This window comes from Hylobates moloch, unplaced genomic scaffold (genome assembly GCF_009828535.3).
Source record: "Hylobates moloch isolate HMO894 unplaced genomic scaffold, HMol_V3 SCAFFOLD_8, whole genome shotgun sequence".
Taxonomy (NCBI): domain Eukaryota; kingdom Metazoa; phylum Chordata; class Mammalia; order Primates; family Hylobatidae; genus Hylobates; species Hylobates moloch.
In genome coordinates this window covers 78,254,360-78,272,582 of record NW_026652283.1, presented here as the reverse complement: position 1 = coordinate 78,272,582, position 18,223 = coordinate 78,254,360, and the positions used below count along the sequence as shown (strand labels likewise).

The 18,223-nt window shown below is 39.4% G+C and overlaps 1 protein-coding gene across 4 annotated transcripts in view; it reads left to right on the top strand.

The window, feature by feature from the left end:
* Positions 1-18,223, top strand: part of DOCK3 (dedicator of cytokinesis 3) — a 649,329-nt gene that overhangs the window by 417,974 nt on the left and 213,132 nt on the right. For all 4 annotated transcript variants that reach the window (XM_032161429.2, XM_032161424.2, XM_058442283.1 and 1 more), the window contains exons 11-12: positions 12,420-12,480; positions 13,744-13,891. In XM_032161429.2, coding sequence (XP_032017320.1) covers positions 12,420-12,480; positions 13,744-13,891 — 209 coding nt within the window. The remainder of the gene's footprint in view (positions 1-12,419; positions 12,481-13,743; positions 13,892-18,223) is intronic.

Sequence of the window (18,223 nt, the reverse complement as noted above, 5' to 3'; positions counted from 1 at the left end):
TACAGCAAGACAAACTAAATAGTCCTCTTCCAAATACTAAATAGGGAATCTTTTCCTACTGTGATCTGTACTTTTCTTTATATATATATACTTTAAGTTCTAGGGTACATGTGCACAACATGCAGGTTTGTTACATAGGTATACATGTGCCATGTTGGTTTGCTGTACCCATTAACTGGTAATTTACATTACATATTTCTCCTAATGCTATCCCTCCCCCCGACCCCACCCCACAACAGGCCCCCGTGCGTGATGTTCCCCACCCTATGTCCAAGTGTTCTCATTGTTCAAGTCCCACCTATCAGTGAGAACATGCAGTGTTTGGTTTTCTGTCCTTGTGATAGTTTGCTTAGAATGATGGTTTCCAGCTTCATCCATGTGCCTGCAAAGGACATGAAATCATCCTTTTTTATGGCTGCATAGTATTCCATGGTGTATATGTGCCACATTTTCTTTATCCAGTCTATAATTGGTGGACATTTGGGTTGGTTCTAAGTCTTTGCTATTGTAAATGGTGCCTCAATAAACATGCATCTCCATGTGTCTTAATAGTAGCATGATTTATAATCCTTTGGTTATATACCCAGTAATGGGATCACAGGGTCAAATGGTATTTCTAGTTCTAGATCCTTGAGGAATCACCACACTATCTTCCACAATGGTTGAACTAGTTTACACTCCCACCAACAGTGTAAAAGCATTCCTATTTCTCCACATCCTTTCCAGCACCTGTTGCTTCCTGACTTTTTAATGATTGCCATTCTAACTGGTGTGAGATGGTATCTCATTGTGGTTTTGATTTGCATTTCTCTGATGACCAGTGATGATGAGCATTTTTTCATGTGTCTGTTAGCTGCATAAAAGTCTTCTTTTGAGAAGTGTCTGCTCATATCCTTTGCCAACTTTTTGATGGGGTTCTTTGTTTTTACTCTTATAAATCTGCTTAATTTATTTGTAGATTCTGGATATTAGCCCTTTGTCAGATGGGTAAATTGCAAAAATTTTCTCCCATTCTGTAGGTTGCCTGTTCACTCTGATGGTGGTTTCTTTTGCTGTGCAGAAGCTCTTTCGTTTAATTAGATCCCATTTGTCAATTTTGGCTTTTGTTGCCGTTGCTTTTGGTGTTTTAGACATGAAGTCCTTGCCCATGCCTATGTACTGAATGGTACTGCCTGGGTTTTCTTCTAGGGTTTTTATGGTTTTAGGTTTAACATGTAAGTCATTAATCCATCTTGAATTAATTTTTGTATAAGGTGTAAGGAAGGGATCCAGTTTCAGCTTTCTACATATGGCTAGCCAGTTTTCCCAGCACCATTTATTAAATAGGGAATCCTTTCCCCATTGCTTGTTTTTGTCAGGTTTGTCAAAGATCAGATGGTTGTACATGTGTGGTGTTATTTCTGAGGCCTCTGTTCTGTTCCATCGGTCTATATCTCTGTTTTGGTACCAGTACCATGCTGTTTTGGTTACTGTAGCCTTGTAGTATAGTTTGAAGTCAGGTAATGTGATGCCTCCAGCTTTGTTCTTTTGGCTTAGGATTGTCTTGGCAATGTGGGCTCTTTTTTGGTTCCATATGAACTTTAAAGTAGTTTTTTCCAATTCTGTGAAGAAAGTCATTGGTAGCTTGATGGGGATGGCATTGAATCTATAAATTACCTTGGGCAATATGGCCATTTTCATGATACAGATTCTTCCTATCCATGAGCATGAAATATTCTTCCATTTGTTTGTATCCTCTCTTATTTCGTTGAGCAGTGGTTTGTAGTTCTCCTTGAAGAGGTCCTTCACATCCCTTGTAAGTTGGATTCCTAGGTATTTTATTCTCTTTGTAGCAGTTGTGAATGGGAGTTCACTCATGATTTGGCTCTCTGTCTGTTATTGGTGTAGAGGAATGCTTGTGATTTTTGCACATTGATTTTGTGTCCTGAAACTTTGCTGAAGTTGCTTATCAGTTTAAGGAGATTTTGGGCTGAGACAATGGGGTTTTCTAAATATACAGTCATGTCATCTGCAAACAGGGACAATTTGACTTCCTCTTTTCCTAATTAAATATCCTTTATTTCTTTCTCTTGCCTGATTGCCCTGGCCAGAACTTCCAACACTATGTTGAATAGGAGTGGTGAGAGAGGGCATCCCTGTCTTGTGCCAGTTTTCAGTGGGAATGCTTCCAGTTTTTGCCCATTCAGTATGATATTGGCTGTGGGTTTGTCCTAAATAGCTCTTATTATTTTGAGATACGTTCCATCAATACCTAGTTTATTGAGAATTTTTATCATGAAGGGCTGTTGAATTTTGTCAAAGCCCTTTTCTGCATCTATTGAGATAATCATGTGGGTTTTGTCATTGGTTCTGTTTATGTGATGGATTACATTTATTGATTTGTGTATGTTGAACCAGCCTTGCATCCCAGGGATGAAGCCAGCTTGATCGTGGTAGATAGGCTTTTTGATGTGCTGCTGGATTCGGTTTGCCAGTATTTTATTGAGGATTTTTGCATCGATGTCCATCAGGGATATTCGTCTAAAAATCTCTTTTTTGTTGTTGTGTCTCTGCCAGGCTTTGGTATCAGGATGATGCTGGCCTCATAAAATGAGTTAGGGAGGATTCCCTCTTTTTCTGTTAATTGGAATAGTTTCAGAAGGAATGGTACCAGCTTCTCTTTGTACCTCTGGTAGAATTCAGCTGTGAACCCGTCGGTCCTGGACTTTTTTTGGTTGGTAGGCTATTAATTATTGCCTCAATTTTAGAACCTGTTATTGGTCTATTCAGGGATTCAACTTCTTCCTGGTTTAATCTTGGGAGGGTGTATGTGTTCAGGAATTTATCCATTTCTTCTAGATTTTCTAGTTTATTTGTGTAGAGGTGTTTATAGTATTCTCTGACGGTAGTTTGTATTTCTGTGGGATCAGTGGTGATATCCCCTTTTTCATTTTTTATTACATCTGTTTGTTTCTTCTCTCTTTTCTTCTTTATTAGTCTTGCTAGCGGTTTATCAATTTTGTTGATCTTTTCAAAAAGCTCCTGGATTCATTGATTTTTCGAAGGGTTTTTTGTGTCTCTATCTCCTTCAGTTCTGCTCTGATCTCAGTTATTTCTTGCCTTCTGCTAGCTTTTGAATGTGTTTGCTCTTGCTTCTCTAGTTCTTTTAATTGTGATGTTAGGGTGTCAATTTTAGATCTTTCCCGCTTTCTTTTGTGGGCATTTAGTGCTATAAATTTCCCTCTACACACTGCTTTGAATGTGTCCCAGAGATTCTGGTATGTTGTGTCTTTGTTCTCATTGGTTTCAAAGAATATGTTTATGTCTGCCTTCATTTAGTTATTAACCCAGTAGTCATTCAGGAGCAGATTGTTCAGTTTCCATGTAGTTGTGCAGTTTTGAGTGAGCTTCTTAATCCTGAGTTCTAATTTGATTGCACTGTGGTCTGAGAGACAGTTTATTGTGATTTCTGTTCTTTTACATTTGCTGAGGAGTGCTTTACTTCCAACTATGTGGTCAATTTTGGAATAAGTATGATGTGGTGCTGAGAAGAATGTATATTCTGTTGATTTGGGGTGGAGAGTTCTGTAAATGTCTATTAGGTCTGCTTGGTGCAGAGCTGAGTTCAATTCTTGGGTGTCCTTGTTAGCCTTCTGTCTCGTTGATCTGTCTAATGTTGACAGTGAGGTGTTAAAGTCTCCCATTATTATTGTGTGGGAGTCTAAGTCTCTTTGTAGGTCTCTAAGGACTTGCTTTATGAATCTTGGTGCTCCTTAGCTCTTCTTGTTGAATTGATCCCTTTACCATTATGTAATGCCCTTCTTTGTCTCTTTTGATCTTTATTGGCTTAAAGTCTGTTTTATCAGAGACTAGGATCGCAACCCCTGCTTTTTTTTTTTTTTGCTTTCCATTTGCTTGGTAGATCTTCCTCCATCCCTTTATTTTGAGCCTGTGTATGTCTCTGCACATGAGATGGGTCTCCTGAATACAGCACAATGATGGGTCTTGACTCTTTATCCAATTTGCCAGTCTGTGTCTTTTAATTGGGGCATTTAGCCCATTTACATTTAAGGTTAATATTGTTATGTGTGACCTGAGGGACCTGACTGTTAGAAGGAAAACTAACAAACAGAAAAGAATAGCATCAGCATCAACAAAAAGGACATCCACACCAAAACCCTATCTGTAGGTCACCAGAATCAAAGACCAAAGGTAGATAAAAACACCCCACTGTCAATATTAGACAGATCAATGAGACAGAAGGTTTATAGGTAGATATCTGATCTTATCATTTTAATGTTAGCTGGTTATGTTGCCCATTAGTTGATGCAGTTTCTTCCTAGCATTGATTGTCTTTACAATTTGGCATGTTTTTGCAGCGGCTGGTACCAGTTGTTCCTTTCCATGTTTAGTGCTTCCTTCAGGAGCTCTTGTAAGGCAGGCCTAGTGGTGACAAAATCTCTCAGCATTTGGTTGTCTGTACAGGATTTTATTTCTCCTTCACTTATGAAGCTTAGTTTGGCTGAATATGGAATTCTGGGTTGAAAATTCATTCTTTAAGAGTGTTCAATAGCGGCCCCCACTCTCTTCTGCTTATAGAGTTTCTGCTGATAGATCCGCTGTTAGTCTGATGGGCTTCCCTTTGTGGGTAACCTGACTTTTTTCTCTGGCTGCCCTTAACATATTTTCCTTCATTTCAACTTTGGTGAATCTGACAATTATATGTCTTAGAGTTGCTCTTCTCAAGGAGTATCTTTGCGGTGTTCTCTGTATTTCCTGAATTTGAATGTTGGCCTGCCTTGCTAGGTTAGGGAAGTTCTCCTGGGTAATATCCTGAAGAGTGTTTTCCAACTTGGTTCCATTCTCCCCCTCACTTTTAGGTACACCAATCAGACGTAGATTTGGGCTTTTCACATAGTCCCATATTTCTTGGAGGCTTTGTTTATTTTTACTTTTTTTTCTCTAAACTTCTCTTCTCACTTTATTTCATTAATTTGATCTTCAATCACTGATACCCTTTCTTCCACTTGATCAAATTGGCTATTGAAGCTTGTGCATGTGTCATGTAGCCCTTGAGCCATGGTTTTCAGCTCCATCAGGTCATTTAAGGTCTTCTCTACCCTGTGTATTCTAGTTAGCCATTCGTCAAATCTTTTTTCAAAGCTTTTAGCTTCTTTGAGATGGGTTTGAAGATCCTCCTTTAGCTCAGAGAAGTTTGTTATTACCGACCTTCTGAAGCCTACTTCTGTCAACTCATCAAAGTCATTCTCCATCCTGCTTTGTTCCGTTGCTGGTGAAGAGCTGCAATCCTTTGGAGGAGAAGAGGTGCTCTGGTTTTTAGAATTTTCAGCTTTTCTGCTCTGGCTTCTCCCCATCTTTATGGTTTTATCTAACTTTGGTATTTTATGCTGGTGACCTACAGATGGGGTTTTGGTGTTGATGTCCTTTTTGTTGATGTTGATGCTATTCCTTTCTGTTTGTTAGTTTTCCTTCTAACAGTCAGGTCCCTCAGCTGCCGGTCTGTTGGAGTTTGCTGGAGGTCCATTCCAGACCCTGTTTGCCTGAGTATCACCAGCGGAGGCTGCAGAACAGCAAATATTGCTGCCTGATCCTTCCTCTGGAGGCTTCGCCTCAGAGGGGCACCCACCTGTATGAGGTGTCAGTCAGCCCATACTGGGAGGTGTCTCCCAGTTAGGCTACACGAGGGTCAGGGACCCACTTGAGGATGCAGTCTGTCCATTCTCAGAGCTCAAACACCATGCTAGGAGAACCGCTGCTCTCTTCAGAGCTGTTAGACAGGGACATTTAAGTCTGCAGAAGTTTCTGCTGCCTTTTGTTCAGCTATGCCCTGCCCCCCTAGGTGGGGTCTACAGAGGCAGCAGGCCTTGCAGAGCTGCAGTGGGCTCTGCCCCGTTCGAGCTTCCCCAGCCACTTTGTTTACCTACTGAAGCCTCAGCAATGGCAGATGCCACTCCCCTGCTAGGCTGCTGCCTCACAGGTCAGTCTTAGACTGCGGCACTAGCAGTGAGCAAGGCTCCGTGGGCATGGGACCCATCCAGGATATCCCAGGCACAGGATATAATCTCCTGGTGTGCCATTTGCTAAGACAGTTGTAAAAGTGCAGTATTTGGGCGAGAGTGTCCCGATTTTCCAGGTACAGTCTGTCATGGCTTCCCCTGGCTAGGAAAGGGATATCCCCCGACCCATTGCACTTCCCAGGTGAGGTGATGTCCCGCCCTGCTTCAGCTTGCCCTCCTTGGGCTGCACCCACTGTCCAACCAGTCCCAATGAGATGAACCAGGCACCTCAGTTGGAAAGGCAGAAATCACTGTCTTCTGCGTCGATCATGCTGGGAGCTGCAGACCAGAACTGTTCCTATTTGGCTATCTTGGAATGGAATCCCCTTGTTTCTGTACTTCAGTTTTTTCTGAAAAGCCATACTGTTGTTCATGGTCTGTACAACTATGGACCAATCAACTTAGAAAAGATTTGGAAATCTGCTGATTAGAAAATACCAAACCTCACAATCCCACCTTGCCATGTGTGTTCTTCAAGTTTATTCTGATTTACTAATTTGTTTTTACCTTGTTAAAAACTATCCAGTGGTATTTATTTGAGTTAATTTATTTGCTGTAGAAGAAAACAAGACTGTGTCACAATTTTAAACCAGTTTTGATTATTGTGGATTCTTTGATCTGTTTCAGTGATCCTGAGATACATCAAAACCTATTGTTATAGTTTCACAGTGTCACTGACCTTGCTTATGGTGTGTGATTGACAGGGGACAGATATTGTAAAGATTACATTGGGCCTCTTAAATGCAAATGGGATTAATCTGGAGATCTGATACGTGACTTTCTGTAAAAGATACTAAGTTATATTTGTTCACCTCACTTTTTAGTTCATTTACTGCAACTTTATCTTTCAAAACATCAAATGATGCTACTGCAGAATCAGAAACCACTTTCACAGGGATAGCTTTTATTGATAGTGCTCCAGATGTATGGAAAGATTTATAAATCTAGCTAAGCTAAAATAATATTTTGTCCATCTTTGAGCTTAGCAGAAAAGGCTTAGGAGATAATGCAAGGAGAAAGAACAGGAAAAGCAGACCCATGATGGCGGTTAAGAGAGTTAAGATGGCTTAATCTGGGAAGATCAGCTCTCTGTCTTCAATTGGAAAAGAATGAAAGAAAGAATCTAAATTGTAGTAAATGGGATTTAGGTTAGTCTATTGGCTGAGAGCTTCTGAAATGGGAGTTCCTGAACACTGAGGTGGTTTTATAGGACCTCCTTTCTGAAACAGAATTAGTAAGAGACACCCATCTTCTAGAATGTCTCAGTAACCTTAGGAGGTTTTTCTAAATTCTGATTCTCTGATATTACCTGGTAAAGCATCAGGAGAAATTGTTGATTCCTTGTTTCTTGGATTTGTGGGAACAGAGCTGCGTGCATGTACTGTCTTTGAATTCTTGAATATGATGAGTACAGTCTTTGTCTTTTGAAAAATGAACTTAATTAGGGTGGTATTTGGATGTAATTACAGTAAATCAAAATTTTCATTTAGCATTTTAATTATCCATATGAGCCCAGAGGCCAAAGCTATAGCTCCAACTTTATTGCACATAACATGCATGATGTGCTCTTGTTCTGCCACAATGGGAAGGCACAGGGTGCTAAATATACTATTAATACTTCCATAATTCTGTTTGTAGTGCAGCCCTGAATTTATTTTTTTTTTTGAATTTTTTTTTTATTTTTGCAGTCAGCGTCTCACTCTGTGGCCCAGGCTTTAGTGTAGCGGCCTGATCATAGCTCACGTAGAAACCTTGAACCTTTGGGCTCTAAGCAATCCTCCTGCTTCAGTCTCCTGAGTAGTGGGGCTATAGGTGCACACCATGCTTGGCTAATTTTTTTTTTTAAGAGATGGCGTCTTGCTATTTTGCCCAGGCTGGTCTTGAACTGCTGGCCTCAAACAGCCCTCCCACCTTGGCCTCCCAAAATGCTGGGATTACAGGTATGAGTCAATGTTCCCAGCCCAGCCCTGCCCTGGATTTTTTAAAAAGGTCTGAAACATGATTTGAGGATTTTTTACAAAGCACACAAGATTTCTGAACAAGATTATCTTAGCCAGGATTTTTATGTTTTACTTTAAGCTCTATGAAATTATATAGGTAGGACCTGTTTTCTCATTATCTGAGACTTGAGTTCCTCCTATGAGCTAAGGGAGTTTCCTAGATTGACGTATGTGCTGCAGAGTCTCAGAGTAAATGCAAGAAAATGTAGCCACAACTATGGTTGATGCTGACCTGTTAGCTTACCTTAGAATATGGAAAAGGGAATCACACAAACTGAGCAGATTACAAGGTTACTCAGCACACTTCAGAGCCACATTAAAGTCACATTATTTGGCACGGCCTTATTCTCTTTGAGGCCTTAGTTTTTCTGACTTGGTTAGATTTTAGGGTTTCCTACCAAGGAAGAATTTTATCCAAGGAGACTGTGTTTTATACTTACGTGGACAGCCAATACAATGAGGATTTTGCTGACTTTCATGCTAAACAATGGCTCTATATATAAATGTGTGAAAGTATATCTATTTGTATTTACTCATTCTTAGATATTCAGGACCTCATACACACTGCCTGCAAAATGTCAGTAATGATTTGTTACATAAACAAATGAATAAATGTTTATTTGCTGTCATATTCAAGTGACCAACTCAGAGAATGCATTTGTACAGTTATCCATGCATTAGCTGTCATTTTATTTTATATATTTTTTATACTCTTCTACATTCCAAGATAGAATTTTGAGTAGTGATTTTTTAGAGTTCAGAATTCAACTTGAATTACTATAATAACATTATGTATTAAAATACTACCTTATTTTCTGCAACTTACGTATGAATAAGCTGGTTTTATTTTGTATTCGTAAATCCCATTATCTCTATAGAGAAAGACTGTCCCAGGCACAGGGAAGTTAATTAACTTTTTCATGTTTCAAATGAGTGAGTCTGAGATGCTGGACCCTAAGTCATTGTCCCCAGTTGTCTCTTCTACACACTGTTTAGTTGGGAGCAGCTTCCTAGTTAAGTAGGATTAGAGAGTTTGGTCCAGTGAACAAATCTAATTCCTGCCATGTAATCAGGATTGAAATCCTGCTCACCAGATGAATGATAGATACATCGCCCTTCTTCTCATCTTTCTTTTACAGGTCATGTGAGTAATATAACGTAGATAACCACCCTTGGTGCTTAGTCTTGAAGAATATATGTTTAACAAACCTTATGGTAACTGTGTTTAGTCATGCACTTACATTTAATAAGATAGCTTTTATATTGAAATTCTGTGGAACTCACAAATAATAATTTTGCTTAAAATATTTTCTTGCACTAATTATTGTCTTATTTCTATTGATGTCAAATAAATACCACTGAAAGTTCTGGATGCTGTGTACATGATGGTCAGAAAGAGCCCCTACTCAGCCACTTGGAAAATACCATAAATTATACTTAAGGCTTCTTTTATTCACTCAGCAGAGTCAAGGGAAACATTTAGTATTTTTGTGTACAACCCATCAGATTAGTATTTGGACATCTTTGGAAACTGGCTTGAATTCCATAGGTACATTGGAGTCAGTGATTATACGAGTCATTTGATAGTTTGGATGTACACAATCCAGGCTGTGTAGGAGGAACCATTTCACTTTGAAATGTGTTGAACACTTCTATATCCTTCAGTAATCAACATCTTTCCATCCAAAAAAGTATATAAAAATGATAACCTGGGCCGGGCGCGGTGGCTCACGCTTGTAATCCCAGCACTTTGGGAGGCCGAGGCGGGCGGATCACGAGGTCAGGAGATCGAGACCACGGTGAAACCCCGTCTCTACTAAAAATACAAAAATATTAGCCGGGCGTGGTGGTGGGTGCCTGTAGTCCCAGCTACTCAGAGAGGCTGAGGCAGGAGAATGGCGTGAACCCGGGAGGCGGAGCTTGCAGTGAGCCGAGATTGCGCCACTGCACTTCAGCCTGGGCGACAGAGCGAGACTCTGCCTCAAAAAAAAAAAAAAAAAAATGGTAACCTGGTTTTCAATTTTCACTTGTTTAGTACCATCTTAATAAGCATCAAAATATAGCACTATTTTAATAATATTTTAAATTCCATGTTCAATTAAAAGAATTAGTGAAATGGGGCATGAAACATCCTTTTTCAATATCAAACACAACTTTCATGTAAAAACATATCTTTGTGATTCCAGATATCAATTTATGTTTAATTATTTTGTAACCTGTTTCATTATAAACATACTTTATTATTTTAAGAACTTGACAAAATATTATAACCATCTAAAAGCTTCAGTTTCACCACTACATATTACTTTTTTTTTGAGATGGAGTCTCTCTGTCACTGGAGTACAGTGGCACAATCTGGTTTCACTGCAGCCTCCACCTCCCAGGTTCAAGCTATTCTCCTGCTTCAGCCTCCTGAGTAGCTGGGATTACAAGTGTGTGCCACCACACCCAGCTAATTTTTGTATTTTTAGTAGAGATGGGGTTTCACCATGTTGGCCAGGCTGGTCTCGAACTCCTGACCTCAAGTGATCCTCCCACCTCGGCCTCCCAAAGTGCTGGGATTACAGACATATGCCACCACGCCTGGCCCACATACTACTTCTTAGTGTCTCCTTTTCTTTCGTATGTTCAGGGCCATTTAATAGGGCGAGGCTGGGACTAGGCTAAGGCAAACAAAGCACAGGATCTTGAGAGCGAGTGCCTTCTTAAATTTTGCACCTTAGGTGCCTTGCTTGCCTCACCCTAGTGCTAACCCTGCAACAGGGTTCACAAATTAAGAAACATGGAGACTCTGAATCTCTAAGCTCATTCCAAATCATGACTGCCATTTGATTGTACCTTTTTTTTTTTTTTGAGGCGGAGTCTCGCTCTTTGCCCAGGCCGGACTGCAGTAGCACTGTCTCTTTCTCGGCTCACTGCAAGCTCTGCCTCCCTGGTTCATGCCATTCTCCTGCCTCAGCCTCCCGAGTAGCTGGGACTACATTTTTTTTTTAATTGAAGAGAGACAGGCATCTGGGGTCAATCAAAAGATGAAAGAGGAAAAGGAAGTGGAACCAAGGGAGCCTTTCCTAGAAGCAAAAGGGAGATCACAGAAACCTGTCACATTAAGGACAAAGGTTATTCCATCAAGCATCATTAACTCACAATAATGGCTGAGAGAGCAGCAAGTTGATGGCCTGGTGAAAAATCTGAAACAGAATATATATTAAAGAATTTTTGTTATTTCAAGCACAATACATTTAAAAAGCATAATGCATACTCAACAAACATTTCAACATATATTCTAAACACAAATAGAATGATTATCAGACTGGGCATGGTAACTAACACCTGTATTCTCAACACTTTGAGAGGCTGAGGCAGGAAGATTGCTTGAGCCTAGAAGTTTGAGACCAGCTCTGGCAACATAGCAAGACCCCATCTCTACAAATAATTTTAAAAATAGCTGGGCATGATGGTGCACACTTGTAGTACCAGTTACTTGGGAGGCTGAGGTGGGAGAATCGCTTGACCCAGAGGACAAGGCTGCAGTGAGCCGTGATTGCACCACTGCACTCCATCCTGGTGACAGAGCAAGACCTTGTTTTTTAAAGAAAAGGAAGAAAAGGAAGAAAGGAAGGAAGGAAGGAAGGAAGGAAGGAAGGAAGGAAGAAAAGGAAGGAAGGAAGGAAGGGAGGAAGGGAGGGAGGGTGGGGAATGATTTTCATAACTCTTTGGTTTGGAAATTTTCTGATTCTGGATCATATCTGTTTACTTAAAGGAAACCCTTAATTTTTTTTCAATAAGGTTATTTTCAACTATAATTTAGTACAAATGATAAATATCAGAATTTAGAAATAGAAATCAAATTATTGAGGTTTCACTGATACCAAATTAATCTCTTTTAAGTGGAACAACTTAGTGTGTAATAATCATTTGTGGACAGAGGAATCAATGTAAAATTAGTGGAGAACAAACTTACAGAATTTTAGTTATTGATGAGCTTTTTGGTGTTTTCCCAATTTTTTCTTTACTGAACATTTATTCCTTCTGTTACAGAATGTTTTTATATGATGTTAGAGTAAACATGGAATAAGGCAGTATCATGAAGATTTCTAATGTGAGAACTTTTATAGACTTTTTATTTGTTAAGCGGTCTAAATGAGAGCTGGAAAAATGTTGTCAATAAAATAAACTTCCAAAGGCATATAAGATATCCAGACTTTCACTGCAGGCATCTTATAAACCATTAAAGTGCTATGTGCTGTAATCTCCCTTCCCCTACCTATAACATACAGTAAAAGCAAATGACTAGAGATTCAAAATGAATTTTTAATTATTTTCTGTGTATTCCTTGCCTGAATTTACTTATTTTTTCTCTTAGGATCTGAGCAGCAAAGACATGAAGAGAGATTTGTATATCGTTGCCCATGTGATCCGAATAGGTACTGTTCACCTTACCCATTCACATGAGTAAGACTGGCCCAACTTGGGATAAGTATGTCTTGTGCATGAGCTTTGTTTTCTCCCTAGATCTTACCTGTAATTTCAGGTCTCAGGATTAGAGTCCAGCTTGTATTGAAGCTATACCTAAGCTCAACTGCTATGGTAGCTTGGTTTGATATAAATGGATTCGGGGGGGTGGGTTTTGTTTGTGTTTTGTAATCATTTAAAACCTTCCACTCCCTGTTTTTAGACCCAAACTTTTTATTTAAAATGGTCTGCTTCTAGACATTATTTCTAACACAGTGCCCTGCCTCTGTACCTACCCTTTCCCTCAGAGATCTTATAGCAGGTTTCCAGAGGTGCCAACTTCACAGCAAAGGCCATTCACCACCTATTGTTTGTGTTTGAAATTATATATCTGTGGTTCTTTCCACAAAATTAGAGTTATTGTCATCACTCCAGAAGATGGATGACATTTCACTTCTACCCCACCCAAGATGAAAAAGTGATTTTTACTACTGTTCTGTGGTTTGTTTGCTCAGACTTATTTCAAGTTTATGATACAACTTTTGGGGCTATGGCGAACCAAGTCCTCCTTCATAGAATTGAGTTTTGGCCTATCATGTACATTTTTATCAAAGAATATTTTTTAATCCCTTGCCAACAAAACAGCTATTTGCCGTACTAAATAAAGTGTTTGTTAAGGTTCCCGCATTTGCAAGTCTTCTTGCCACTGTAGGCACAGCTTTGGTAAGCAGGAAAAGTAAACACTCATCCACTTTCTAAGACTACTCTCAGTCCCACAATTGTTCAGGATGATGTTTGACAGCAGAATTTGGTTGAAAGAACACAGTAACCTCCTTGTCTGTGCATATGTAGTTTATACCTGGCAGCTAAAATACTAAACTTTGTATCTAAAACATACCTGAGAAGTTTAAATCTATTATTAGCACATTGGTTTTTCTAAGAAATTCATAAAATCACTTTTATTTTCATGTAATTAATAAATGGAGTGTTGATATTGGTTTAGAGTTAGATAAGAATGATTAGATTGAATGTAGTACAGGAAAGAGCTTTGGCCAGAGGCCTGTTTGGTGTTCTTCCACATAAATATCCTTGGATGACTCCCTTCAGCCCTGTAGTCTTCACCTTAGAGGATTTCCTAGGTGCCTGTAGCTCAGGCATCCTTGGGTGACAATTAGGTGATACTGGAGAGGAGCATGCTTTTCTCAGTCTGACTGGTGTTTTCTGCTGTGCCCAAGGCCGGATGCTCCTGAACGACTCAAAGAAAGGTCCTCCTCACCTGCACTACAGGCGACCATATGGCTGTGCGGTCCTAAGCATCTTGGATGTCCTACAGTCACTCACAGAAGTAAAGGAAGAAAAGGATTTTGTTCTTAAGGTTTACACGTGAGTAATGGACATCGGGAATATTAATGATTTGTAGCATAAGACATCCCAGCACTGCCCTTGAGAGTAGCAGTGCTCAAACCTTGTGGACACGGGCCACGCAGTGTATTCCCAACACTTTGGGAGGCTGAGGTGGGCAGATCACAAGGTCAGGAGATCAAGACCATTCTGGCTAACATGGTGAAACCTCGTCTCTACTGAAAATACAAAAAATTAGCTGGGTGTGGTGGCACGCGCCTGTAATCCCAGCTACTCAGGAGGCTGAGGCAGGAGAATCGCTTGAACCTGGGGGGCAGAGGTTGCAGTGAGCTGAGATTGCATCACTGCACTCTAGGCTGGGTGACAGAGTGAGACTCCGTTTCAAAGAAAAAAAAAAAAAAAACACCTTGTGGACACAGAATCACCAGGATGTAGGAAAGGAAGCTTTTTGAAAATGCAGAAGATTAGCCAGGCACGATGGCTCACGCCTGTAATCCCAGCACTTTGGGAGGCCAAGGCAGGCAGATCACAAGGTCAGGAGATCGAGACCATCCTGGCTAACACAGTGAAACCCTGTCTCTACTAAAAATACAAAAAATTAGCCAGGTGTGGTGGCGGGCACCTGTAGTCCCAGCTACTGGGGAGGCTGAGGCAGGAGAATGGCGTGAATCTGGGAGGCGGAGCTTGCAGCGAGCCGAGATCATGCCACTGCACTCCAGCCTGGGCGACAGAGTGAGACTCCATCTCAAAAAAAAAAAAAAAAAAAAAAGAAAGAAAGAAAAGAAAAAAAGAAAATGCAGAAGATTGAGCTAAGATTTGGGATGGGGCCCAGGCAGTGTTATTTTTAATAAGCTTCCCAGGTGATTCTGAAACAGCTTCATTTGGGACCTTCTGTCGTAAAGTGAAAATCTGGTAGTACACATTTTCTTTTTTCTCCAGAATTAACCAATCTTACATATTTGCAGAAAAGCTAACAATATGCTTCTCATGTATCTTGGCTATGAGAGTCTTGCATGTCTAATGCTTGCCCACCAGTTATTATAACTGAGCTGGCTAATGATGAAGATTGTTTAAAAGAGTGATCATGAGTCAAGTTTCTCTATGAAAGATAGCCAATTTTTCTGAGGAGCTGAGATATTATTCTTCACTTGTGCCACCGGAGATCGATAAGTCACATCCAACCAGGCATGGCATTATTTTTAGTGTTCTTCAACCAAGGGATATTGTCTTAGATAAGCAGTCCATCTCCTTCTAACTTGTTAAACAATAGGAAAAACATAATAATGAAAAGAAATGCAGAATTCAGTCATATACTCCATCTTTGCTCATATAGTTAGACACAAATTGTAGTGCTAAAAAATGATCAGTGGTGAGTTTAATAAGTTTTTAAAGCAAGTATATTTAAAACTGTGAGAATTTTTTAAAACTCATCTGTCAGTTTAAAAACCCAATATTGTTTATCTAAATTAAATAAAATACTTCCAATCACCATGTTAATATATCTTCACCATAATATTGTATACAGATTTTTCTGTATTATCTGTTGCTCTGTCTGACTTGAGCATGAAATAAGCTTAATTCACAATTTCTGTTAAGCCACCTTTGATTGATTTCAAAATAAAAACCCAATCTCCTCATTACCTATTTTCCCTTCAGCTTTGTTCCTGTCAGAGTTGTATACTTTATGGGATGAGGATCTTCCTTTGGAATCATAACTTACAAAGAAAATTTTGGCTGGTTTTCTCCTCCTTCCATGCATCAGTCACAGGCTTTCTCCATTTACCAAATCCCCAAATTGATGAGTGGTGGAACCTGCTTGTTAATATGCTTTCCTCCCTTTGAAAAGGACTAAACAGAAATCCAAAATCATCATCATTATCATCTTACTCCACTGTATTCCTTCCAAGGGCAAGAGATTTATAGATAGCACTCCAGAAATGTTATTCTTTGCATGTATTATGCCTTCCTTGTTTCGGTGCAAATTTTCATTACAGATAGGAGCTTGCACAGCATTCCTCCTGAAATCATGCTGTCAGGCTTAATTGGCCTAATTGCTTCTAAAGCAACAGCTTTCTGCGAGAAACAGGATTCATGTATGTATTTTTCTTAGCTCCTTCTTATGGATGGGCTGTGTCTAATATACTAGTTCTAAAAAGATGAAAAAATATGTTTATAGAGAAGATATTTTTTTCAAATTTTCTTTTGAAGGATTAATAAAGTTAAAATGTACAATAATTTTTCCACTTGAAAATATTAACAGACTTTCAGACTATCAAATGCATGTTTGTGAAATTGATTTTGTGTACAATATAGAATTATTCTAGGATTAGTCATTTTAATCCACATCAGCACAGTGAATCTAGCCCTCAGGAGAAGCAATATTTTCCAGTAAGTTTCAGGCAACATTTTTGTTGGTTAGATTGAATTGGAAGCTTAAAGAGTTTACTAATTGCTATTGATAGTGCTTTAGCCTTTGCTAGGACAGGATTTTACAAAGATGAAAACCTCTTATATAGTTTTAATGAGTGAGTTGGCAAATATCTGATTAGTTGTTCACATTCTCATCGTTTCTTTCATTGTTCATAGTCAGCCTTAACCAGTGAAGGTAGAAACTCCTGTCTGTCTCTGCCAAGGCCACTATTCTGCTGTATAATGTTGTTTTCACGTGTGTATGGGAAGGCACCACACATTCTTTTAAGAAAATAGCAACGATAGACTGGATTAAGAAAATGTGGCACATATACACCATGGAATACTATGCATCCATAAAAAATGATGAGTTCATGTCCTTTGTAGGGACATGGATGAAACTGGAAAACATCATTCTCAGTAAACTATCGCAAGGACAAAAAACCAAACACCGCATGTTCTCACTCATAGATGGGAATTGAAAAATGAGAACTCAAGGACACAGGAAGGGGAACATCATACTCTGGGGACTGTTGTGGGGTGGGAGGAGGGGGGAGGGACAGCATTAGGAGATATACCTAATGCTAAATGACGAGTTAATGGGTGCAGCAAAACAACATGGCACATGGATACATATGTGCCAAACCTGCACATTGTGCACATGTACTCTAAAACCTAAAGTATAATTAAAAAAAAATAAGAAAATAGCAAAAAAAAAAAAAAAAATTCAATAAGAAGCTGAGGCATGAAAACTAAGTCACTTCCTAATGAGTCAAAAGCCTTAAAACTCACAAATAAATAACCATATGTACATTTCAGTCTGATATAGATACCGTATTTTTCTTGACCAGAAGGACAAGGGGTCACAAGCAGGCACAGGGCATGCTGTACTTAGAACCCAAAAGGAGTGCCAGGAGCTAAAGCCAACATTGGAGGGGGTGGGTGTCCATAAATAATGCATGTAACTAAATACAAGATGGCTTTGAATATGTGATGATCGCTGTCCAATTTTACAATGAAAAATGTCCAAAAAAACATATTTAGGCCAACCTTAATGAAACAGATAAATACATATTTTGAATATTAAATTTTTAATTTGGATTACAATGTATTTTATATTATAAAATATGTATTACAAATTATGTACTCAATCATATTATGTAAAATTGAGATATATTGCTTATTCTTGACTCTCAAATTTCATGAAAAAATTTATTTAAATTATTCATATGCAGCCATGTCATTGGGTCTTTGTCTTCACTTAAGCCACTTTCTGAATTATCTGACACAAGGCACATTATTTTTACTCCCACCAGATTGGCTTTGATGCATCATTCTTTGACACTTTCATTATGCTTTCATACCGGAAATTCATCTTGAGGCACAAGATGATACCGCCATTTACTATGCTACTTTAATGGTGATTTTTACAATAGCATTTAACACTTCAATTTGGTGATCATACCCCAACCATAATTACTAAATCTGTGTAGCTTTGCCCCTTTTTAAAAAAAATGCCTTTCAACCAATTCTGCCAGATAACCTTCATAAGCATCTAAAAACTCCCATTGATTGAGGTAATTTCAGATTAACATAACTTACCCAAACAGTGCTGTGATGTTCAAAATAAAGAGACTCAGGCCGGGTGCGGTGGCTCACACCTGTAATCCCAGCACTTTGGGAGGCTGAGGCAGGCTGATCACGAGGTCAGGAGATCGAGACCATCCTGGCTAACACGGTGAAACCCTGTCTCTACTAAAAATACAAAAAAATTAGCCAGCCGTGATGGTGGGCGCCTGTAGTCCCAGCTACTTGGGAAGACTGAGGCAGGAGAATGGCGTGAACCCGGGAGGCAGAACTTGCAGTGAGCTGAGACGGCGCCACTGCACTCCAGCCTGGGTGACAGAGCGAGACCCCATCTCAAAAAAAAAAAAAAAAAAAAAA